The sequence below is a fragment of the Lagopus leucura genome, unplaced genomic scaffold (genome assembly GCF_019238085.1).
Source record: "Lagopus leucura isolate 7727_CA_CO unplaced genomic scaffold, USGS_WTPT01 Super-Scaffold_100009, whole genome shotgun sequence".
In the NCBI taxonomy this organism is placed as follows: domain Eukaryota; kingdom Metazoa; phylum Chordata; class Aves; order Galliformes; family Phasianidae; genus Lagopus; species Lagopus leucura.
This window is the reverse complement of record NW_024962266.1, coordinates 22,785,735-22,811,516: the sequence shown is the minus strand read 5'-3', so window position 1 is coordinate 22,811,516 and position 25,782 is coordinate 22,785,735. Positions and strand designations below refer to the sequence as shown.

Sequence of the window (25,782 nt, the reverse complement as noted above, 5' to 3'; positions counted from 1 at the left end):
TCAGGCCAAATAATATCAATAAGAACAAAGCTGAAAACCTGAAAGGGGGATTAGTCAGGTGACTTTTCCAAGCTTTGAGACAGTGATCAGAAGAAGATCTGGGGAAGATGTGAGGTGGCTGATAGGGGATCAGAAGAGAGGTGTCGCAGGAATCAAAGGAGACCAGCAAGCAGAGTGCAGAAGGGTTACATCTCCTTCAGCCTGCAACTATGCAGGAAAGATACAGGGCCAGGGAAGACAAAAAAAAAAATACAGAAACAGTACGAAGAGTTAAGAGTTATCAGTTGTCCCAATTTCTTATTAGAACAGCTGGCTCTTGGAGCATTTCAGTAATAGCAGGCAGAATGTAAACCAGTCTTAAAGTTTCACACTTAAAAATTGTCAGTTTCAACTGAGTCAGCCCCATCACACACCTAACAGTAACAGCCATACTACCCGAACGTCAGGGGCTTAAAAGGCAAAAAACCAAGTCTGAAGTGGCTGAACTAACAAATCAAACTTCTCTTGCAAGTACGAGCATAAGCTCTGGGACACAAGCATCTCTACAGGAAGCTTCTAAACTACATCTATTTTTTATGCCTTTGGTTTTATAGACAGATAAGTAAGGGTTAAAAACCTGCTTGAAGAGTGCCCCAAATCCCAACTGAGAGACCAATGGCTCCATCATAAACATGACTCATACCTCTTTGTTGTGCAATCCAGATTCCAGAAGTGACAATTTTATAACAGTAACAACAACAGTAAGGTACAGAGAGGCTAAAAGGTGGAGGAAAAACAAAGCAGGCACAGTATTTCAGGATGGGCCAGCAATGATTCTGAACTCTCCATACTGAAACACGAACAGGAAGGGGTTAGAGAAAGGCAACCATAAGAACAGCAGAGAAAAATCACAAGGGGCTCTTTCTCCCCAGGATTTATGCTGCTCATGTCCTGGGATCTGGATGACTCTCATCGGTCTGAGAGACTTCAGTTTTTCCTGCCCAACTTTCAAATGCTTTTGTTACTTGCATTACATTACTTCTTGCACTGTCACACATATCCTTGCAAATACTTCTCACCTTCCTTTGAATTAAGGCAGATGAAGAACAACAGATATTTTTAAAAGAAAACCTATTCCAAATTCATTTCTAGCAATAAAAACTTCTCTAAAGGTTTAGCTTGCTAATAAAGTGACTCTGGTTACAACTCCTAAGTACTACATATTTAGTGCTTGGATTTCCAGGGAAGCCCCAAGAAAAGGGTTCCAACCCATCCAATTTATAACTGACAGTACAGCAACAAATTGCATCAGAACAGCTGCTCTGAAAAGCTACCCAGCTACAGGCCATCTCCCTGCAATTTAAAGATTTCACTCCTCCACTTGAACACATTTATATGCTTCCAAGCAGTTTTCCTGATATTTTACAAGGATTCCCCAACACAACAACAATCTTTCCTTTAATAATACCATGGGATGCACTGTAACCCACATCTAGGGACACCCAGCTCTGCTCAGAGCAAACTTACTTGTTCTTCTAACATTGAACAAAACAACAAAAAAGGAAGTTTAAACTTGCTCAATGAAGTTTTCAAGTTTACCATTTTCCATGGCCCCAGTGCCAACAGTAGCATGTATCGAGAAAACAGTCACTTGGAAAATATTTCAACAGAGCTCAAGTAACCTGCATATACCTAGTGAACAAGGAACACATTTCCTCTGCTAAACCATGACAAATGCGACTTCTCTTGCCTTTGTCACCTTCCATCTACCACTGGCTATGGCACAAAGGCTTCAACACTACCAGCGCAGAACGCTGTGTCTCCTCACACCCAGATTGCTTGAGGTACAAGTCTTGCCCCACTGACATCAGTTCACAACTCCAGTCTTCACCATCAAGACACTCCACATACACTGCCATAATGCCACAGGCTATGCAAACACCCATGATGGAGATCACACACTGCACACATTGCTGACAGACGCAAAACTTCCCAAAGCAACAAACTCTGGAATCCCATCACTCGCTTTTCCCTGTGGAAAGCAGGGCCAACCTTTTTGTTGTATCATAAGATCGTAACAGTAATTTATTAAAAGAATCTGTCAGAACTAGACACTACTGCATGTTTACTAAGCTTTTAAGTAATGAATGAAGGAAAAACATCTGACAGATACATCACATCAACTACACAAACCAAAATAAAAAGATCTAAAAATGCTGTTGAAGACAACATGTAACAGTAAACACTAATATCCTGCTCCAAGTGCTTCCACAAGACTGACGGCAATAGTTTTAAAAATATTGCAAGCATAATAAAGGTTCTACTTTATTCAGATCCCATAAAAACTTCAGTTTCTACACAAGAGATTGCTTGTAAGGCTCAGATTAAGACAGACAGGCCAGATGCTCTGCAGTGCCTAATTCGCCCATCAGCACTTTACTATCCTGCCCACAAACTCAGCTTAACCATTCTGTTAACAGGTAATCACTGAGTGCCACATCAGACAGGAAGCAGCATGTGGTATGAGACTGCCATTGAGTGACAAAAGGATCCCCAAAGCATCATTCAATGCTAGATAAGCAACGCAACCTGGCAGAATTTCAGCCAGGTTTCCAAGTGAATGATCTGCAGAGAGCAGCATCAGGTTCAGAGAAAGCTTCAGATCAGGCTGCAGCTTCTGGGCTTCCCCTGCCTCACTCCTCAGAGTCTTGTCTTCAAGAGGGGACGGGAAAAGCTGTGACCCCTGGGAACACCTTTCAGGAGGCATGGCTGGTACTTCTGATGTCGTCATGAACCTTACCTAAAGGGTAAGATGAGTGAAATCCATGCACAGAGCCAAGAAGTACATGCCTGTGCTACACTGCAGCATCTCATTATTACAGATGATTTCTTTGAACTCCTGTTTCATAAAGGGTAGTTAGTTCTGGGTGCTAATAACCCTGATTCAGAACTCTACTCAGCAATGTACTCATTAGCTAGACCATCTGTGTAAAGGGAACAACCTACGCTGTCACAGCACACAGAGCCTGGGGCTGACCTTAATATCTTCCCCCACATACCAGCAGAGGACAAGAGAGAAGCCTGGCATCAGTTTCATCCTTTCCTCTACTGGAGGAAGATGTCTGGGCTAGCAAGCAAGCTTCACACCCCTCATGTCACACTGCCAGCTGTGGGAAACGCACTGTAGCAACTCCTTTCTCTACAGTCCTGGTGGTAAGGTGGGAAATTTGGCTGCCCTGTTAGTGCTAAGACATGACAAATCTGACTTATAGCAAGAGAGACTTTACAAGCTATGTGAAATAGGCCTCTTGACACTATTCACAGCCACTGTGAGCTAGCTGATGGACTGGAAAGCACTCAGTGTGACATGGAACTGCAAAGTCTACAGCATTTGTTGCTTTTCATCTTCTTGTTCCTTCCTCTGTATCACAAATCTCCCTGCAAGGACAAACTATCACAAACCGCACAGCAGGCTCTTCTACAGATTCTTCCTACCTGCATGTAAGCAGTCCTCAAGACTCAGACCAAACCACTTGGGTGACCCATTAATGCATGAACAGCCTTCCCAGACACAGGTTGAAGGACAACAGAACAGTGAGGACAATCCAAAAACAAGTGAAACTGCAAGTTCAGATTTTGTCCTTTTTTCAAGCAACTTAATTCTTCTGAAACCTGCTTTACTGGTCAAGAAGTTTCACAAAGCTGGTATCAGCTTAGCATCTTTGAACTCCTACCTTTTTGTCATTAATTCCAGACAGGCCAAGGGGTTAGAAAGCCATCAAGCATACAACACAAGACAAATAAGCAAGCAGGATAGAGTAAGGACTTCCCTTAGAAAACTAGCTCACCACCAAAAAAAACACCAACAAAAACTACTTGAAAACACATCCACTTGAATGGGGAATGGTTATAAATTACAGGCAAGTGACAGACCTGGAAACAGGAGTCTCGAGTACATGACTGGATTCATATAAAAACCTTTTGTAATAAAACTTGCTAACCTCCCATCTAGAAACAGCAACAACCTCTAGCAAAGCCACCAGTACTCAATACTACACTGTAGCATAACCTGATTCAGAACAACCAAGCCCTAAATAAACCCAAAGCAGCCAGAACCAAGTGCTCTGCAGACCCCTAGGAAACTGGCATCACCCAGGCAAGGGCTAACTTGCAACATTCCTCAACCAACTGAGCCAGATTAGCTGGGAATATTATTATTTCCATAAAACAGCATGCATAAGGTGAATAAATCTTCACAGCTAGACATAAAGCAGTGTGCTTTAGCATCCTGCAGCTGGTCAAGGAACATGCTTAGAAGAATGAGGTTTTGAGGTCTTAGTGGGCAACGTGCACAGGAGATGAGCAAGCCTTCCTTGCCCCAAGGGTGCCAGACCTTCTCTTTTGTACCTAGCAAGCCTCTCCAATAACAGTGTTCCTACTAAATTATGACAGTTTCGATATACCTTGGAGTATTGGGGTTCTACATAAACAGTGAGCAACAGCTTAACCAAAGGTAACCTCACATGGGCTGCTGCAACTAGAAAGGATGTCAAAGTGCATGAACCGGGGTGTGAAAACACTCAGTGCAAACCTGCAATTACACCTTCTTAAGCACAAATAAAGACAAAAAGGGTACACAGTGAACAGGCTTGCAGTGAAGACTAAAATCCACTATTTACATCTTACCCTCAAGGAAGCATCAGCAGCTATATATATATATATATATATATATATTAATAGCAGGCCAGTGCACCTAGCTGAAAACTAGAAATAAAGGCTAACTTAAGTAACAAGATGCAAGGATTCTAGTCATACACTGCAAGGAAGTATGGAGGACAACGGTTCAAATAAAGTCAACCGTGTTGGAAATAGTGCATGAAATCCCAGAAGTGACAAAACTACCAGTCAGTGAAGAAGATGAAAGGAACCAAGTGGAAGAAATCAATCAAGAAGAAAGATTTTTCTCCTTTTTTAAAAGGCAGGCAAGGGGCCAGATAACATAAGTGGGCACACATGCAAGAAATACCCCACAACATTAGGTGTGAGTACAGCAAATGATAAATTTGATAATAAACTTAGACACAGGGACAGATTTGCTTCAAACTTAGGAATGACAGCAAGCATTGAGGGGTGCAAACAATTTTTCCTTGCACTGGAAAAGAAAATTGTTCTAATGCAAATGGATGAGCTGATTAACAAAGCTTGCAGAGTCTGTTGTGAAAGACGGGTGAATGGAGAGAACCCGAGGGAGACACTAAGAGCACGTAAACCAAATCAGGGAGCAGCTGACTGCATTTAGAAGGAAGCAGCTATAGGAGCACTTAGAAACACGAAAACAAGAATATGACCTAGGCACAGTAAACATGCTGAAGTGGACAGGAATAGAAGGCATCTGTTCATCGTATTCTTGAACTGGAGAAGTATCAGTGTAGTTTCACAAATACCATTTGTTATTATTACTTTTGACAATCAGGAGGAGGTAGGGGATTATCAGAGCTGTTATTTTTTACTGAATTCTTAAAAACTTATGTGGAAACTATATTTACTCTTTCCAGCACTAAAACCAACTGTTGAAGAGGGGGAAAAACCCTTAATTTATGGAAATCCCAAACTCACCCTCCCATGCATTAACTTCACATCATTACTAGGACAAAGGCTACATGTTTTCTCTATTGTGAGGATATACAAGCATTTTTTTCTTGAAAAATAGTTTACTACGTCATTGAAATTGCAGAAGCATCTGTGCACTCTGGGGACTTCAAACATTGCATCAATTATCTGAATAAATAATGAAAAGACACTGTGAATAAAATGTTCCATCAAGCCCCATTCACAAGTCAATTGCTTTTTGAGTCTAGCAATATACTGTAATATTTATATGTTATTCCATTTTACAGGAGGTTAGGAGTTTTCTGTGCTTCTGTGCTATAGTTACTACAGTTTGGGAACAAAAGCTGCTAGAATACAAAAGGCTACAGGAAGCATAACACACACTTAGATCTTCCACTGTAAAATCTCTTTCCATACTAAAACCAAACAAAGGAAGCATCAAAACTCCAACTGGAAGCAAAGGGACACACCAAGTCCCACCAGCAGGTCAGGCCAGTGACCAGCACTTAATGCTTCAAAATTGGGTCCCTGTCAAGCAGCACTTGGTCAGGGCAGAGCACGAATGCCTGTTTGTTGAGCTGTCGTTTCCAAAGAGTCTCTGGCTGGCACCTGGAAACAGCACAAGCATAAGGCTGATTATCATTTCTGTAACCCCAGAGGAAAACGATCAGGCAAGATGTTTGAGTAAGAGCAATGCTGTTCGAAGGCAGCATTCATAAACAGAACAAAGACTAAACAAAAAGCTAAACAAGTACATCATAATTAACAACAACCACCAAACTTTTAATTAAGATACGCAAGAAAAATCAAGGAGAGCTAATTAAAAAACACAAGCGTATATACTTCCTTAGAAAAATCTGAATTGGTTCTGCAAACCAAACAGGCTAATTGTAAGTGATCACAATTATTTCGTCACTGTTACACAGTTCGGGAACTATTTTTTCAGCCTGCCGCTTAATCCTGATCTTGTTTGTACTTCCCTGTTCTCTGATGTAAGATTCTCCAAGCCAAATTCTCCCAAAACTGAGCAAAACTGAAGAACACACCACAGAAACTTAACTTCACACAGCAGGCCTATTTTGTAATTAGTCTGAGGCACTCTTTCCTGCCTAGGACAGTATTATTCTCACAAGGCCAGAATTCTAATTACGGTGCACTCCCCCTATTCACTCTGAACAAACCCAGAGCTCACAGAAATGGGTCCTGGTGCACAGCCACATTAGGGCCACTGCACTCCACCTGCTCTTGTATCCAAGGCTGCCAGACCAATGTAAAAATATGATGCAATTTCACATCTTTATCTGGTAGGTACGAACTTTCCTTAAGGCTGAAAAAGAAGTTACAGATAATAGTAATCTGACATTATTAAGGTTTTACTTCTTTTCTCATGTAGTACCCTTACATAGAAATACATCCACTTGGATTACTAATCCAACTCTTCAAAATGGTACCAGGCCAACCTGAACACTACCAGGTAGTTAATGGTGTCAGAAATGTGCCAAGAATGCAGACAGAATTAAAGAGCTTATTTGCTACATATCTATTTCCAGAAAATTAAAGTTTAACATAGCAAATAGCTATAACAATCCCAAGTATGCCTAAGAAAAAATAAAAACAGGTAAAAAAAAGAAATTACCACACAAAATGCCACAACACCAATACCAAAGTGACATAACACTAACAGCCTCCACATCTCCCCAGAGCAGAGTAGAAATGAACCCACCATCCCATCAAGACCAGTGCAGCTGAGAAAAAGCTATCTTTTGAAGTTCTTTCTGTGCCAAAATCCTACTTTCTGAAACACTTAAAATGTCTTACATACAATAGGAATTTACAGGCCAATGGAAGTCACATGCAATTGGTGAGGGAAAAGGCTCATTCCAGCACAAAGGCCTTGTTGCCTGCACAGCCATAAGCCTCATCTCCCAATCAGTCTTTTTTTTCCCCAAGCCTTAACTGAATTAATTTCCTATGGCTTCTCTTGCTCTCCCCTAAAACAACTCCAAACATTAACAACCAAATAAACGCCACACCGCTTTAACGCCTCTGAACGCTACCTGACATACAAACCCGATTGCTCCCCACGGCCCCCAGCACCGCGCTCCTCAAGGTGCCCTTCAAGATGTTGTGAACAAATAAATAGGAATGGCTTAAAAAAAAAACCAAAAAACAAAAAAACCCAAACAACTTACTTTAAAGGCCCCAGCCGCTTTTTTTAACCTCGAGCAGCCAGGTGCTGGCACACAACAGCCTCACCCGCACCTGTGCAGTGTTGCAGCACGTGCTGGGGCAGCAGGCGCTCATCAGCAGCCACTTAAAACACATTACTTGCGCTGACCTCACCGCACCGAAACCGAAATGCTCGCAAAGTTCACTCTTTCCCCCCGTTTACATGCAATATCGCAAATAAGCAGCGCTGCTGAGCACGAAGCGACCTGCTAGACCTTAATCAACTGCAGCCCTCTCCCTCCTTCCCCCATCCCACAAAGAAAAGTTCAGAAAACTCCCCGAATCCATTTTTCAGCCCCCTCTTTTAAGCTCCCCCCGACCCCGCGGGACCCCCCATACTGTGCTCCCCCCCGCAGCCCCCATCCCGCGTCTCACCGCGCGGTGCACGCGCATCTTCCGCCGCGGGTTGCAGGAGGCGCGGAGTCGGCGGCCCGAGCAGCGCGTGCGACGGTGGCTGCGACGGCACGTGGCGGCTGCGGGGTCTCCCGCGCTGCAAAGCGGGGCGGGACGCGGCGCTACGCAGCGGCGTGAAGCGGCGCCGCCATCTTGTCGGCGGCAGCGCCCGGCGGATTGGGGCTAGGGGGAGCGGGGATGGGCTTTTTATCTCGGCAGGCGCTGCGGGGAGTCGGCTCCGTGCTCGGCGGCGGCGGCAGCCGGGGGAGCTGTAGGGGCGGCCGGGGTGGGGAGGGGGGGGAGCCCGCGTGGCTCGGTGAGCCCCGGGCGGGGTGAGCCCGGAGGTCGGTGCCTGAGGGGAAGAACCGAGCCGAGGTAACGTACCCAGCGGGTGTGCAGGCTCTGCTCCCTCCCGGGGCCGCGACGCATCCAGGTGCCTCGCGGAGCGGAGCTGGAAATAAACGAAAGGCAGCCGGTGGGACGCGGTGCGTGCAGACCCCTGCCTGGGGTGCTTCCTTGCCGCCGGTGACCTCCTCCGATAAAGACGTACAAAGAAGAATTTTGAGCAGGTTAAAAAGCCTCTTTTTCAATCAATGCTCAAGGAACGGATAAGATGATGTGACACAAATGTATGATCGTGTGCCACAAATAGAACATTGTGGGAAGCTTTCCCTTAAACATAAGCTTTGTCCTATATTTTTTCAAACAGTTTATTTCCTTGCTGTGTAGGTCATTCTTAACATTAGGCTAAATTTAGCCGAAGATGCACCAACAGCACAGACCGCCTCGGGAAGCTGAGCGGGCTGCAGGCTGACTGCTGGCCTGGGCAGGGGGCTGGCTGCAAACCCTTGGCTTTTTTAGTGACTTTTTCTCTGCACAGCTCGATGAGGGGTAATAAAGCCACAGCTATTTAAATAAAATATCTCTAGAAAACTAAAAGTTTACAGTGTGGTTTGTCTGGTACGCTCGTGCTGCAAGCCTGAATGCAACCTGCATTAATTTCAAGGGTATTTCTGCCATGTAGCGAGGGAGGACTGTTGCCCTAACATCTCAGGGCTTTTGAAGATCTGTACCTGGGACTTCAAAACGGAGGCCTAATCTCTGCTTCCACTAAGGATGGCAGAATTTGTACTTGTTTATGGACTTTGATTTTCAGTTCTTTGTGTATAAATTTAGCTGTGGGTGGGGTATCCTTGGCCAGATTTTTCCCTATATGCTATACATAACAGAATGACAGAAAGACATACATGATTCTGTGTTAGATTGACAATGAATTGCATTTGCTAGCAAATACTGGATCAGATCCATCTGTTTCAGAAATTAGCATAGCAGCAGTTTGTTTGTTTGGCTTCATCTGTCTATTAGTTTGGTCAAAATCCTCATTTTAGAGACAAACTAGCACATACAGAAAAGACCTGTGATATTGTCTGTGCAGGCATCCCATGGAACAAATTACTCTAAAAAATGAGGTTATGAAATGCAATTATCAGAAAAGTAGAGCTAAATTAAGATTTTTTTTTTTTTTTTTTTTTTCTGGAAACAAGTTTGATTTTTTTTTTTGTTAGTGCATTCTAACAGTCTTAATATATGGAAAATATTATACTCCTAAGCAATACGCCTGTAGCAAAATACTTCTCTCCAAACCTAAGTTGTGTTGCTGTACTTGTAGATACTCCACGCCTTTTCTTTTGCTATATTTTGGCAGAATTAAGGAGATCCTTCCTGACTCAAGCCTCCAGAGCCATCTTTTGAGGTGGTATTGATATTCCTAAAAATTGAGAAGTCCAGTTCCAAACGAGTCAAAAAGGATGTAGTCCATTAAAAGATATCACAGCTTTTCTAAAACCATTTCATTCTGAAGTCCTGTACGCCTAAATTAAATTGCATCTTTTAGAAAGATGTGCTGTTTTTGTTTTTAATTTATAGTATATTGAATCTGCACTTTTCCGTATTTCACTTGTTTCCAATGATTTATTAGATTGTTGAAAAAAATATTTAAAAACTATACTAAATATTGGTTACAATGCAAGTATATCTCCACAAGTGTAGGAAAAGGTCTGCATCGCACAGTTAATCATCCTTATGTGATATTTCCTTGTTGATACGAGTCTGGATTCGTAGGATATTCCTAACTGTCTTTTAAAACTATAGCAGTAAATAGTGCAAAGAAAGTCTTCGGTAATCTTCAGAGTACAGACTGAAACTTATTCTAAAAAGGACAAATCTAAGCAGGTCTGTTCAAATACAAAGAAACGTGGATGTTATCAATATATCTTACAAATGAATAGCGCTAATATATTTTTAACGATGTAGTATGCAGAGTAGATTTAGTTCATTCTCATGTCACTTTGTTTCTTAGTTACATATCAAAGCCACCAACAAAAACACCTTGGAAAATAAGAACTTACGTTTCTCCTTCAGAAAAATGAGTCCTATGTTGTAGGCAATGGAAATGCTGTGTAGTCTCAACTCAAAGGCTGTGAGGGCTCATTCTACACAGGAATTAGGAAAGCACCTGTGTTGCTTTGTCTACGCACATCTGTCTCTACCTGAGCATCTAATTCATATTACTCCTCCCACAGCCCGCCCCATTTCTTTGTCAAATCTGAGCACCCAACAATAGTCTCCATAGAAGTTTAGGAACCTGGGCTGAATGGAGGGGGCGTGATTTGCTAATGAGAAGTGGCTTACCTGGTGCACTGTTGAAATCATCACAGTTTGATTGTGTTGCGTTGCAATGAATGAGAAATACTAATGTCGGCGACAAAGTCTGATAGCTTCTCGGGGCTATATGAGCATGATGTTGAAATCTATTCAGAGTATAATACTCCAAATCAGTATATTGTTAATGCACACCACTTTTTAGAGTAAATACCAAATGTTGTCAGAAATAAGTATTTATGTGTTTTTTGCAGTAGAGTACAGTTTTCAAGGTAAGCGTAGAAACCCATTACAAAGCTTATCTTTGACTATAAAAGCCATAAACACATAAAAGGCTTAAAGGACATCAGATACAAACTTTGATTCTTCACGTCGTCAAAACTCCCATGCAACCACTGTTCCAACAACGAGTGTTCTTCAGGAATGCTAATAAAATATATGGCCGGATTCATTCAGGATTTTCATTTAGATCATGTTACAGTGTATTGAGTAGTGATTTTTTAAATTATAATTAGGTATTGAATGTAAGGCAATGTGGTACTATTTTTGAAAATGCACAGAGATGTGGTTCACTATAAATACTGAACATGACATCCAGTCATCATGAGCTACTGTACAGAGAGGGGATGAAAATGATGGTGGATCCCACTGAAGATTAGCCTTAAGTCTCTTTCTGGTTTTACTTAGATTCAGAATAGTAGGAGTTGGGAGGAAGAAATAAATAAAACATCTTTTTGGAAAGCAGGTGACTATCAGAGCACTGATTTAAACCATGAAGACTCGTCTCTGATCAGCCCTTTAGCTGATCAGAAGAATAGCGTTAAGAAGTGAGGTTGGTTCAGAACTCTCCACGCTGCCCCCCAAGTGGCATTTATCAGAAAATTCCCGCTTTTCTTTCGACTGCTATTCCATCCTCTCTGAAGTTCTCCACATAATTCAGTCAGTGAGTCCAACTGATTTATCACAGTCACTCAAACATGTTTTTACACCATTCATTGAATATTTCAGTACAGGTCTAATCTCATTTGGATTTATTACGATTTATCTTGGATTAAGCATTTATCTGCTAAGGATTTTGACCTATTCTATGAGGTACTGATGAAGCATAGGAGTTCAGGAACTTCTAAGCACATTAGGATGAATCAGCAATGTTCTTTTTTAACACAGGCTTCACATGTTATCTTTTTTTTCAATCAACTTTGCAACATTCATGCAGATACACTGAATGAGCATCTAATTTTCACTTAATACAGCCAGTAACCTGGAAGACTCTTAGCATGAAGTAGGAGGAAAGATGCATTTAATTAGGAGCGGCTTAAAAGATCAGGCCTCAGAGCCATGTGACTTCATATTCACTCTCCCTTCAACAACCAGTGTAACAATTGGTTTTTTATGTACCAATTTAAATGTTTTTCCTTCTTTTTGAATTGTATTTTGGCAAGTCTCCTTTTTGTACTTTTTCTTGTTTGCGCAGCCTGAAGTGGAAAAAAAACAAAAACAAAAACAAACAAAGATGAATTAGATATTTATCTTAATGTCATTTTTTTCTTATTTGGATAGGTTCGTACTGCTTCCTCTACTGATATACACAGTACTACACCAGTGGGAGTTGAGTGGTATTCTCATGTGACTAAAAGAAGTTAGCCTTTGGCTTTAGTTTGTGGCAAAGCTACCAACGAATACCCAAAAAGAACTTCTAGATTTTACCATGCTTACTAATTTTGTATATTTATCATGTTTTAGAACTCACATTTTGTGCCACTGTAACTGCACAAAAGTTAGAGAATTGGAGTAGCCGCTTTAATTTTGTATGTAGGCTTTTCTCATGGCTTGTCTTTCTAATGCATGATAACACAGCACAAAGTGTGCTTAAATACTTTAAGGCAGTCTTTGGTAACACTAGAAATCAGACACTGGATATGAAACTGCACAATTTAACATGTTTACACACTCTTATTAATGGAATTAGGAAGAAAATGTATGTTTCATTTCCAGTACGCATTTCTACCGTTTGCTAAATACAGTCACATTTAGAATGTGCAGTCATGTAACAAATGACTATATTGTAGTAGTATTAGTCATGTTGAGGACTCTCCTTGCTTACCAGGGAGTTTACAGTATGGATGTAACTAAAGAGATGAAACCTATGATTTTAAGAGGACACTAGCACCTGTACATCTGAATTAATTAAATGGAATAATGTAATTTGATTGTGTGTTTCACGTGAACACTTCATGTCTCATTTCTTTACAGCATTGGGGTACAGCATGGTTTGCACACCTGGCCATTCCTTCATGGAAGGCAGATGCACTTGGTCAAGCACGGCAAACCTTGGTCAATCCATGCTGACTACTGTTCGTAATCACCTTCTCTTCCTCCTTCTCCAGAAATTACATGTAAGGATGTGCGCCATTATTTTCTCAGAGAAAAGCAAATGCTGATTAGCCTATAGGTCTCCAGATTGTCCTTCTTGTCTTAGCAGAATGGGATTTTGGGTGGATTTGTGTGTGGTATCAGACTTCCACTTCACAGTTAAGAGATTTGACATAGTCCGTAATAATATGCTCCATATAAACCTGGATTGAAAAGTCTATAAACAGTTATTGATCTCCACATGCTACTGAGGAAATTTTCCAAGATCAGTGACAGCTTGGAATCACTGGCATTTTAAAATTATAGATCACTGCTTCACTTTTTTGGCATTGACAATCTTGCATTATGGCAATGAACATGTTAGATGTGCATAGGAAAAAAAAATACAAAATGCTTTTAACATTTTAGCATTATTTGTTTGAGCAATACTAAAGATAGAAATTTCCTGATAGTATTCAAAATAATGGTTTTGTTTATTAAAGATATACATGAATTAAAGTGAAGTTAGGATAAGAAAAGTGCTTGTTTGTGTGAAAAGAATATCTGCTTTCTCTACACAAACATCTCCTGAGGTTACTTTGATTCATACCTGATTACGTTAATGACTAAAACAGGTTTTTACTCCTGGTAACACTGCAGACTGCCTACAGTTATAGAAGAGTAAAAATAATTTTCCATCTGCCCCAAGTCCTTGGCAGTACAACTCACAGTCATTTCTTTTCCTGAAGTTATTTACAATGAGGAGGATTGGTTTCAAGTCATTGTCCTTATAGACGCTGTCAAAACCTCTTTGGCCAGCCACTGAACTTCCCTATCATTCGGGAGGAACTGTGCACTCACCTCCAAAAGGGCAAATTTTACATGACAGGACAGGGTGTGTTTATAATATGTTAACATGTTACGTGTTAGCTGTTAGTGCATGCTAAACCACCTCTTCATTGTTGATGACAAAATGTTTGGAAATCCTGAGCTTGTTGCATGCTGCCTGAGGTAGGAAGGACCTAATGCTGCTCCCACAGGGATCCCTCCAGCTGGTGAATTCTGAAGGACATTTCACATGCCTTGGCTGGAAAGGTGATGATTTCTATGTATTGGCTGGGAGAAATGAGAAAGGTAAATGAGTGCTAGTTTCATAATTTACTGTATTAGATTCCTGTACCACAAAAGCACATTGTAGATATGTTTTAAGAATTTGACTAATAAGATTAGTTGGCAAGTAATATTTTAAGGCAAAAAGAATGCAATAGAAAATGTTAAATCTGAATTTGGGAAGAGGAAGAAGCATTGCAAATGATAGGCAGCTTTGAACTAAGAACTTTGAATACAGGCTCAAATTGTCTAAGATACAACTGGGCTTACTTTATTTCTATGACAGCATCAGTTCATCCACAGTCTCTCATGGCATGATATATGCAAAGGTATCTTTATTTTGCTATCTCAGTTTCTTTTAGGGAAAGAATTGTGATCACTTATCTAGCATTAGGAGTACAGAGACTTTCAAATTTCTCTTAAAATATGTGGTACTGCAAACAACGGATATAAAATGAGATTCACACACATAGCTTTGCTCGTGGCCAAGAACTGTGTTGCAATATGCCGGAAATCCAAACATCCTCCTACTCCCAGAGCCTTGCTGACAGATCTGCAACAACTTCTTTCTCTTGGAAAAGCTACATACAGAATCAGAATAAGAACTAGAGAAGCATGCTTATTCTGAGAAACTAATCTAATCTATAAAATGAAGGCTAAAGATTCCTTATCAATATGAAAATTGCATTACTTTTGAAAATTCTATGCTGCCAGGTAACAAACAGATTATCTAACCCCCCTGAAGAAGCCCCACAAAGAGTAAACCTTGTTATTCCTGAAACAGCAACAACAGCAACCCTTAGGATTAGTGTCATTGTTTTCTTATGTAGGCATTTAGACTGACAAATCGTTTGGTTTCTGCGTAAGTACAGGGGTGTGCATTAATGGAACTTGATACAGAAATAGAACCTTAGTTCAGCAGATCCTCCTTTGTAGAAAAACCAATTAAAAAGCAAACACAGGGGAATAGAAAAACAAGTAACTTTTATAGGAACGTATTTTTTAAACAGAGCACACTTTGCAAGAAGTGCTCTATTAGATACTACATATTTTAATTAGCTGTTTAGAAAATCAAGTTGACAGTGTCCTTTAATTAGTAGACGTTGACTTATTCCACATGTATTATGGCATAGTGAATCTTATTAAGATAAATGTTTCTCTCTGAAGATACAAAAAAAAAAAAAAATAAAAAAATCCACTATCATTTGTTTGCCTACCAGATTGCTCACCATCAATACGTCTGCTACTTAAAATGATGAATTTTAGTCACATATTTAATTAGCTAATAGCTGATCTCACTGTAGGGTCTTGATCCTCCTTACATGTATTCTTTCATCCTCAAAAAGTCTCTGGTTATATCTTGTTTTTGAAGTTTTCTTTTGAAATTGTCCTTGCTACTTTCAGACTTAAAACGCAGCAAATTAAATTAATAAAAGTAAAAATTATTGTGAAAACATTTAAGGTTTTGAGTACAGTTGTATATCTACTGTTCATTATAACGCATTGCTAGAGGCTATGGATTTTAAAAACATTTAAAGATGTTAGTTTTTCCACTTGGATTGCTTCAGATACTTGGTCTGAGAGAAAATTATGTGTGCTTTTAAAGGCTATTCGCTCATTTAAGGGTTCTGTGCACTTGCACATCGCCGCTCAGTATGCAGCCTTCTGGTAGAATTTGTGTTGTTTGATGGCAATAGTTGGACAGTGCAGTGAATGTATTCTGGGTCAAGATAACTATTAAAAAAAGATGTCTTACAGTGTTAACACTAATAGTGTTCATGGACATCATTGGTTTGGAAGAGGACTCTTTGGGAGGTACTTTGTTATTAGCTGTTCATGGCATATGATGAATGGTACTTCTCAGTCTAATAGAGTAACATTCAAGGAGAGTGGTGACTGAAGTGAGAGCCAATGTCTGGCCTCCAAACCTGTGTTTCTCTCTACGATGTGCAGTGATGTATCATGCCACCAGTACCAAGAGGATAAGCGAGAAGAAAGCTTCCTTGTTACAGGGATTGCATTTGGACAGGTGACAGTGACAGGCGTGGTGCTGCCAGCGCCAGAGATGGTGTTGCAGTTTGGAGCTTCCCTGTGAATAACCTGGAGGCAGACTGGGGGGCTTAGGGCAGTGTTGGCTGCCATCACTTATTAAAGTTCTGAAGAAGCTCTGTGAGATGGATTTGTCAATGAACTTGTAGCTACATGGACTTGTCTGCACCTGCTGTTCAGCTGGCTTTAGCTGAACTATTTATCTATATATATGCACAAAATATCTGTCTTACTTGTAAATGAATTTTCTTTAAAAGGAAACTTTGAAATGCTATGTGGTTATTGGTATGAGTCCTTCATAAACCAGATATCCCCCACTGGCAGATGACTCAAAATCAGAGAATTTGCTCTGAGAGCAAAGGGCGTGAAGGAGCACCTAATGGATGGATTAATGGTACGAACAGTGTCTGATATTTATTAGGCTGCTTTTGCTGCTTTCAGCTTCCTCACAAACACTGAACAGTATTCAAGCTTCTCTATAGAAAACTGACTATATTACTTAAAGAAAATTATTATTTGACCTCTGGAGCATGTTATTACTAAGAGATGGCCATAATTGACTTTTTGGATAGATGGTTATTTGTTCTTCCTGTTGTCCTATAACAGCATGGATTATAAACCTTATATCCTAGTCATGCAGGCAAAACAGCTACCCTAGCCCTGCTGTTTAATTAGTTTTTGCAATTGGACATTGTTTATATCTCAATAAATGTGGCTCGAGTAAAGACTTCCCCTCACCCAATTATACTAGATTTTTTTTCAGTGAAGGTCCTAAGTAAATAGCATCTATTCTCACGTTTGTTTTAAATGCTGCCTGTTGAGTAAATCTCTGTAGGTGTGCAATGCTAGGCTGGGACATTTTACCAACATTTCTATCACTTTTTGCTTCACTGAATGGAGCAGTTCTCTTTAAACATTCTCGCTTACTGTAAATCTCAGGTTTACCCCCACAAACATCAGGACCATATGTACTCGGCCGGGCCTGAAACTTGGGAAACCAGATCAGTTCATTGCCCTACAGTGGGCTTTTCAAATGATGGAATAATGGGCAAAGCATAATTGTTCTTGCTGTTCACTGTAGAGCATGAAAACAAGAGTAAGGCAAGCAAGGACCTTGATGGCTGAGTCTCACTGATCTAAAGCCCACATCAACCTAACTACCAAAGGCTATCTGCATGCACCCTTTGAATTCACTCCTTTGATACATTTAAAATCATTTTTTTTCTTTAAAAAAGCCCATGAGTGCTCACTTCTGTCATAGGCTGATTTTACCTCTCTCATCTTTCCAGAGGTACCTACATTAAAATTACCTACATTAAAAGATTTTTACTCCTGTGGATGCTAAAAATGATTAAAAGATACAAGAGAATTGCAGAGTATATAGAATCTTAACGTACAATGCTTAAAATACACCTGCAAATATAAGTGTAGGAACAGTCTGGAAAATAATAATACATACAGATTCATTGAAAATAATATTTATTAAATATTTTTCAATAAATATATTAAAACATAACACAGTCATATATTTCAGTTTGAGGCAGCCACGACTGTCAGTCATGTTAACACCCTGGAAACATCAACAAGGTACGAGGGTATAATGCATTAACATTAGGTTTGAAAGTTCCTCAGCTGTCCTCATCCACACATTCAGACACCCAGAGATCTGACTCAGCCCTTCACCTTTCCCAGATGAAATGCACTTTTCTTGTGTAGCATGTAAACCTTTCCAATGGGAACTTAAAGATGAAGGTTCTTAATTTCCCCAAAATAATTTTTAAAAATTGATCTCGTAATAATGAGGGTTTGCTCCTGTCCTTGGGGAACATTTATTTTTCCATTCTGCACCCAGTTGTCTGGCCCTGACCTTTCCCTTGGAGGTCTTTCCTCACCAATTGCAAGGCATAAGCTCATACTGGCAACCAACCTCTTTCCAACAAATCTCAGAATCACAGAATCCTTAGAGTTGGAAGGAACCCTTAAAGGTCATCTAGTCCAACTCCCCTGCGACGAGCAGGGACACCACAGCCAGGTCAGGTTGCCCAGGGCCTGATCCACACTCACCTTGGAAGTCTCCAGGGATGGGGCATCCTGGAGTCACGGATTGCCCACCTGTACTCAGTATGGTTGTAATCTACTCACTGGGTTCCTTAGGCCAGTGTTTTCTCTGTGTAATTCCACAATACTGCCACACATCCGTGAGGACAATCATTAGGGCCCAGTAGTTCAAAAATATCCATAGAATGTAAAATTAAATGGGATAGTGCTTTGATTGCATGGGCACAAATTGATCCAACTTTTGTGATCATGGTGTCTCAGGTCTCATATCAGTTATCTCAGCATAACTTTTTGATTATTTCTGAAGTCATGCACGAAATGAAGGAAGACACAGTCTGACCTTTCCAGACTTGCTGCATTTTAATTTTTCTTATGCTTAGAAATAATTCAGAAGAACCCAAGAGGTAATATTATTTTTGTATAGAACATCTGAAGAAATACTAGGCATGTTCAGAATACATTAAAGATACTGTACTGACCCAAGAAATTTACAGTCTGCTTTTTTGTATTACATAACTAATGAGAGCAATAAATGCTAGAGGAATGGAAAGAGTGGAATGAGTTTACAGTAATAAGATTATAACATTCCTCCAATATGTATACATGTTTTAAAATTCACTTCAGTTTTTGCTACCTCAGTACAGGCTTTGATTTTTCATTTTGGCTCTTTATCAGATTACATTTTCTGTCTGAATCTACCAAACCATAACATCCTGGCTAAAAACTCAAACCAGACTATTTTTTTTTTGTTTTAAATCTTGTTATGTGTTTGATTTCATTTGGATTGTGCCTCCTCTGCTCTGCCTTCACAGCCAATGTTGGTGGCCTGTTTCTAGAAGAAACCCTATGGCCTTTGCTCTGAAAGAAGTCCAACAGATTTGAAGTACCTGCATTGCATGTACTCAAGTTCATGCACGACTTCTACACTGGGGGGAAAAAAAAAGATCTATATGATTTCTATATAATTGCACTTAGATTTTTATATCTCCACTTTGAAAAACATTTTCGTACCATACACCATATGTGAGGTGCTTGAAATGCATGCACAACCTGTGCATTAATATTCTAACTTTCCATTCTCCTCCAGCCTTAACAGCCTTTTAAAAACGAATTGTGAAAAACCAGTAATGCCCTTTTTTGGCTTCTTTTTTGTTATGTATAAAAACGTTTTCTTTTTTTTTTTCTTTTTCAACTTGCCAATTTTTTACACACTCTGAAATTATCAGGATTGTAAAATTGAGTTTTTATTGATCTTTCTGGAAGATATTTGAGATTTCAACAGGTATGTATTGACCCCAGCCACCTCCAGTTGAATCAGAAGGACTGCATGCACAATGCAAATCAATCTGTCTTTGACATATTTGAATTATCTTCATGTTAAGAAAAAAAAGGAGTGATTAGAAATAATTTTTCCTTTATTTGCTTTTGTGGCATTATGTTGTCTCACGTTCTTTTGTAGCCATATAGTACTGTGGGCTGTGGCAAAAGATAAACAAAACAATAGAAAATCTGACATTTTAAATACAAGAAAGATTGAAAAAATAGCGTGTTCCTCAAGTCCCTATGGACTATAAATAAACAGAAAGACAGCACAAATCCATATTTAGAAAAATAATTTCTTGCTTGATATTTAGAACGGAGTTGTCAGTCACATTAATTTTTATGTAAATTTGTCTAAGCTGATGAATCACAACTGAATAATTGCCTCATCTTTGTGGTTTTGGCCAGTATTTCCATTTGTATTTCTATTACTGCAGTTTATTTTTATTTGTTTATATAATACTTCTAAAGAGTCCATTCTGGGAACCCATATCTAACACAGCAAGAACACAGGGCCTGCTTCAAGTCACTTTCAGTCCACACAAGTTGATGCCAAAGACAGACAAAGATCAGAATAAGACAACACTAGTCACACTGACAGACAGTAATCTTGGCTCACAGCTGACTATTTATTATCATTTCTTCAGTAGACATCACAGCATAGGAGATTTTTAGGGAGGGATTTGAAGGAGAAAAATTAGGTGAGTGGGAGTGAGAAGCAGCAGTGAGGGAAAGCAAGAAGGTGCTGGTTTGAAAATGTAACAAGTAGAGTTATTACTGAATGAAATGTGTGGGGGGAAGACGTTGACTTCTCTATAGGATATTAAAAGATGATGGGGTGGGAATAAGCTGTGAAGAGCCATAAAAGTGAAGTAGCTTTTGCTTGCTAAGATATTGAAGGAGGGATGCAATAAAATAAAGAATACGGCTGAAGTAATAAATGTGAAGATAACCAAGGAGTTAGCATTTTGCTGTAGTATTCTGTTACTCCCTGTTGTTGCGTGATGTCCAAAATTAGATTATTAGCTTTGGAAGGGAAGGGACCAAAGATGTCTTTATATTGAAGAGCACCCTAACATCTTTTCACATGCTCTAAAAATGCATAAATAAAAATGAACAAGGGCTTCTCCTGATCATTCCCTCATTTTTCAGTCCTCATTCTTCAAGTTTACACCATTCAGGTATCTTTCCCTTTTCAAAAGAACTTTCTATATGAACTTTCCAGTTCTTCTCTCAAGTCAAATTAGCTTACTGTTTTTGGAAAGACTGCATATCATCTATATTTAACATCATTTCAGCTTGGTGAGGTGACTATAACATAGCATTAAACTCAGACTAAAAAAAACTTGAGCGTGGCATTTCTAGGTTTTTCAAGTGTGTTAACTCAGAAAAGCCAATTTGACTGAAAAAAAGACTGCTTTCCCCAGATATCTCTTATTTCAATACATCTACAAATATCTGAGTTAATGGCAGCTGGAGGCAAAAGTCCTTTGGATTAGTATTTGTGGTCACCATAGAAGTGAGTCTCTGGGAGAAATGTGAATAAAGAGAAGGTCATACCAAGAACTGATCTGGAAGGTTTCTCCACAGGCACTTAATTCTTAGAAATTTACAGATGAAAAATGCTATCTGACTATTAATAGATAGGAATGAAATATGGATGAGGGGACACTAAAGCTGGAATAGCAAGTGGAACAAAGGGGATAGGGGACTTGGGGACATAAGAAACCAGACAAGAGCTGCAGACTTGGACAGAACTATGTAAGACCTGGATAAATAAGGAAAGTTTAGATAAAAGAATGAAGAGCTGAATGTTATGAGAAAGTATTTTAAGAAGGACTGGGACATGGCTACCAGGGAACCTTAAATAAAAGAAGTTATACAGACAGGATAAAAGATGAGCAGAAACAAAAAAGTTGCCCTAGCTACAGACACTGATATGGTCAACTTTGCAGGGAGAAAGCCAGAGTTGATAACAGGCTAGGAAAATAAAAAGGAAAAGCAGTCAGGTTAGGTCTGTAGTTTATGTGACAGACAGGCAGGAGGTACAGTAATGCGTGGAGAGAGTTTCCACGGGAGAATGTAAAGTACATTAAAAACTTGAATTAGTGCTAATAACATTTCCAAATGAATATTTGATGAACATTTGATATAAACAGTCATCAATGAGGCCTGAATGGACAGAAGAGAATACATGCAGCATAATCTGAAGTGAGGTCTCCCAGGATCATTTGCCAAGCAAAAAACAAGGCCTGGGAAATTTTCTAGTCCAGGGAAATGGTGTGAATGGAGAGCATGGGGTGGGGTGCTCACCATAGTTCATTGTCAGCAGTGAGACAAACCAGCCTTTGCAGTATCCTAGTTACCACATGTAGTTTATGAAGGCTGAAGAAGTATAGACATTATTTTTTCCAGGGCTTGAATCTAGATGTCCCTTGATGGCTTTTAAGTGCTGGCACAAAGCAAAGAACAATATCCATGTTCCAACAGGCCTTCTAACCCCATCAGAAAGCCCCCTTGGTGCACTATTTTAGACACATATTTCAGTCACTGGAACAGGAATGTGGCTGCATTTGAAAACTTGTGGCTGTGGCTATGGTATAGAAATATGTTGAGAATGAAGAGAAAAATAACCAGAACAGGATGAACCGGAGGAAGAATCGACAAGGCTGTGAAAGCCAAAGAAAAACACAATGAAGAGAAGGTAATAGATCCTACAGAAAAATCTAGCTGTGTAGAACCATGTGAGTCTTGTTATCAGGTGTTGCACTGGAGCAGAAAATGCACATAGCAGATAGGAAGACAGAGAGATGGAGAAAGGTACAGTTTCACTTGCCTTCATTTTCAGGCTTGGAGTGTTTCAGTAACAGATCACTGGTCTCTGTAGTAACATTAATTTATTAGCTGTAAGTAAGCAAACACATAAATGTTTATGTAGCCATAAACAGTCTTGCCCATTTCCATTGCTTAGCATTGCACACACGCTTCCCATTTCAGTTAGCCACTCATTTTGGAGTGTGTTCATCCCTCGTGTGTCCATGGATGCAAATACAAGTGACTGAAGGACCTGTGCTTGCACTTGTGACACTGCCTGCCCCTCACCTAGGCTTGGAGCATGCACCGAGGACACATGATGAAGGTCTCTGGGGAAACACACACATAATTAGCCCCTCTGCACCACACAACTCACTGCTGTATCTGCCACATGCTGGGTGTCACCCAGCGGGCCTGCAGCACACGTAGGAGCCCTGCCGTCCCTAGGAAGCCTGACTGTGTTTGCCATATGGTCGCACTCACCTGCTATGGCGAGAGACAGACGGGCAACACACACACTCATAATGAAGCCCCCCACTGGGCTGCCCTAAAAAACGAGGGGAAAAAGTGGCCGTAACTGCCGTCTAATCAGAGTGCCATGCGGGCTGTGCGGTAGGGCGGGATGGTGACACACCTCTGCCCGCGGCCCGGCCCCTCACCGCGGCCGCCACGTTCGCCAGCCTGGGAGACAGCGGCAGCGGCAGCCCAGCGATTGCAGCCCGCTCTCGGGGTGGCTGCGCGCCGGGGTGGCTTCTCCCGGGCGGGGGGCTCTGCCAGCGCGATGCTCCTCCACACCCCTCGCCTCCCCTCCCTTTCGTTCCCGCCGCGCAACGGCGGCTGCGCGCGGTCAGAGGGGGAGCGCGGGGCTCCCCGGCGGTGACGTGCGTTGCCATGGCGACGCCCAGGCGGCGTCTCGCGCCGTGGGGAGGGGGGAGGGGGGGACTGAGGGGATGACAACAAATATGGCGGAGAGGAGCAGGACGGCAGAGACGGGTCAGTGCCAGCCGCAGGCGCCTGGGCGGGGGGAGAGGGGAAGAGACCCCATCTCCAGGGGATGAAGGCGAGGGGCTTCCAGCAGGGAAGAGAAAGCATGCCTCGCTTGGAGTGAAGGGAACGGAGGTCTTCCCGCCGGGAAAGGGAGGGAAGCTCTGAGGTGCAGAGGGGGCCCGGAGCAGGGAGAGAGCTCCTTGCACGGGTCGCTGCGAGGAGGGGCAAGTCCCATTCCCGGAGGGACGTCTTCCAGGGGCGAGGTGGCCGTGGGGTAGGCAAAGAGGAAGGGCAGGCTCAGGACCCGTGCGGGGACCGCTCCGGCTGCGGGGCTCTGCGGGGCGATCGGCGCCGCGCGCGGGGACGGAGCGCTGTGGTGAGGAGGAGAGCAAAGACTGGCGGGAGGGAGCGCCTCACACGAGAAACATTTCCCTGCTTTACCTAGAATGGAAAGTAAATGATACGTGAAGGCGGAGGGTTGGAACTGAAGCCGCACCGCGGTGCTGCCGGCTCTGGGCTGACCTGCAGGTGCTGCCTGTCCTGTCCCTGGGTCTGTATGGAGCGCTTCGCTTATGTCACCTGCTGCGCTGTCAGGGGCTCCCGCTGGGGGCTGAAGTGGGATTGTCCCGTTCCGACCCAGCTGGCGATAGCTCTGGCTGTGTGTGCGAAGATAAGTTTGTAGGTGAAACTCAAGTTCTGGGCTTCTTTGTATGTGGTATGGATTGTCTAGGTACAGGGCTCTCTCCTGCTGTAACAGAACACAGCAAAGGTCTTTTCCATCTCACAAAAGCTCCCAAACTAACTTACGAAAACGTATCAACACTGTGACGATGAAACAAAGGTGGTGACAGCTTTTCTGAGTATTTAATACCCCACAACATCATACACATGAATTTCCTAGATTCCTGGACCAAAAGCTCATTTTCGTTGCCTGCTGTGCTGCTGTGCATGTGCTTTTCTCCCCCAGAAGTGGCTCCGTGTGTGTGGAAGATGCATTGTCTATAGAACTGACTTTGGATTTTTGGACCACTCAAGGTGAAATAAAGTGAAAAATATGTGAAATGCTCTTGTCCTCTGAAAAACAAAACCACAAGGGCTGTATCTGAGTTGATTGGCCTGAGGTTCTTGAACTCGCAGTCTGTTTCAAGCCTACGCTTTATGAACCCCTGAAACTGTGCTGAGAAGTTTCTTATATTAAGCTTTCCATGGAGCAGGTGATTTGTTTCATCTGCTGTACAACACTGTACTAAACACAGCTGATCCACTCTGATTGCACCATGGAATGGAACGCATCTCCAGTGGCCATTTGACTTTGTCAGCTTTTCTGCAAACTTCATCCACTTCTGCCTATGTGCTTGTCAGTAACTTTCTATATAACATGGTAGAACTTGCTCACTATTTCTGGATTACTGCATAAAGTAACTTTTACATTGTGCTTCCTGCTATATTCTTTAAATCTGTATCTTTACAATATTTGGTTTTTGTTTTTTACTCTGTCATGTCCATTTCAGCTGGGTAATCCATCATTTTCTTATAAATGCACTGGTTCCACGAGCTTGTGCTGAGATCAAGTTTTGCTGCATGTTCCAGATACATGTTCATTTCAATTTTTCAGTGCCTGTCTGGCCATTTTGTAACTCTAATTTGCAGGCCCCTTCCTGTCTGGATTATTAGTTGAGTAGTTTAAATGCAAAAAGTCACAAAAATAGGAAAAAGTCCCAATATTTTCATAGGGCTTGAGGAATCTGAATGAAACAAACTTGTGGTCTTGGCCTATTTATTTAGAGAGGGCATAAAAGGTAGGTTCTGGAAGAAGTGTCTGTCTCCCCCCACACATAGTATAGGTTTCTGACACAGATGTAATATATTGCAGGTAGGGAATATTCTTGTTCACGGCACATCCCACTTCCTATGTCATCATGCTCTGTCAGATTTGGGACGTTCTTGAGGAGATCTGAGTCTAGCTCTGGAACCTGCATTTTACACACATTTAAATATTTCTGTGTGGTTGGATTGGATGATCTTTGAGGTCTTTTCCAACCTTGGTGATTCTGTAATTCCAAGATTCTATGGTTTGCAGGGAGAACAAAGCTGTCAAAGGACAACGCTGTTCAAACTGTGTAAGTTGATTTAGACAGTGGGACTCTGTTACGCTTGCTGTTACATTTTTTGCAAATGTTTCTGTTCCTGAGTCAGAAGATACAGATAATAGCTCTCTTA

The 25,782-nt window shown here is 41.3% G+C and overlaps 2 protein-coding genes across 2 annotated transcripts in view; one reads left to right on the top strand and one right to left on the bottom strand.

Annotated features, from left to right (window-relative positions):
* Positions 1 to 8,255, bottom strand: part of ELAVL4 (ELAV like RNA binding protein 4) — a 73,678-nt gene extending 65,423 nt beyond the window's left edge. The window contains exon 1 of the mRNA XM_042873997.1: positions 8,194 to 8,255. Coding sequence (XP_042729931.1) covers positions 8,194 to 8,211 — 18 coding nt within the window. The 5' untranslated portion in view covers positions 8,212 to 8,255. The remainder of the gene's footprint in view (positions 1 to 8,193) is intronic.
* A 15,282-nt stretch (positions 8,256 to 23,537) lies between these two features.
* Positions 23,538 to 25,782, top strand: part of AGBL4 (AGBL carboxypeptidase 4) — an 849,283-nt gene continuing 847,038 nt past the window's right edge. The window contains exon 1 of the mRNA XM_042873634.1: positions 23,538 to 23,568. Coding sequence (XP_042729568.1) covers positions 23,538 to 23,568 — 31 coding nt within the window. The remainder of the gene's footprint in view (positions 23,569 to 25,782) is intronic.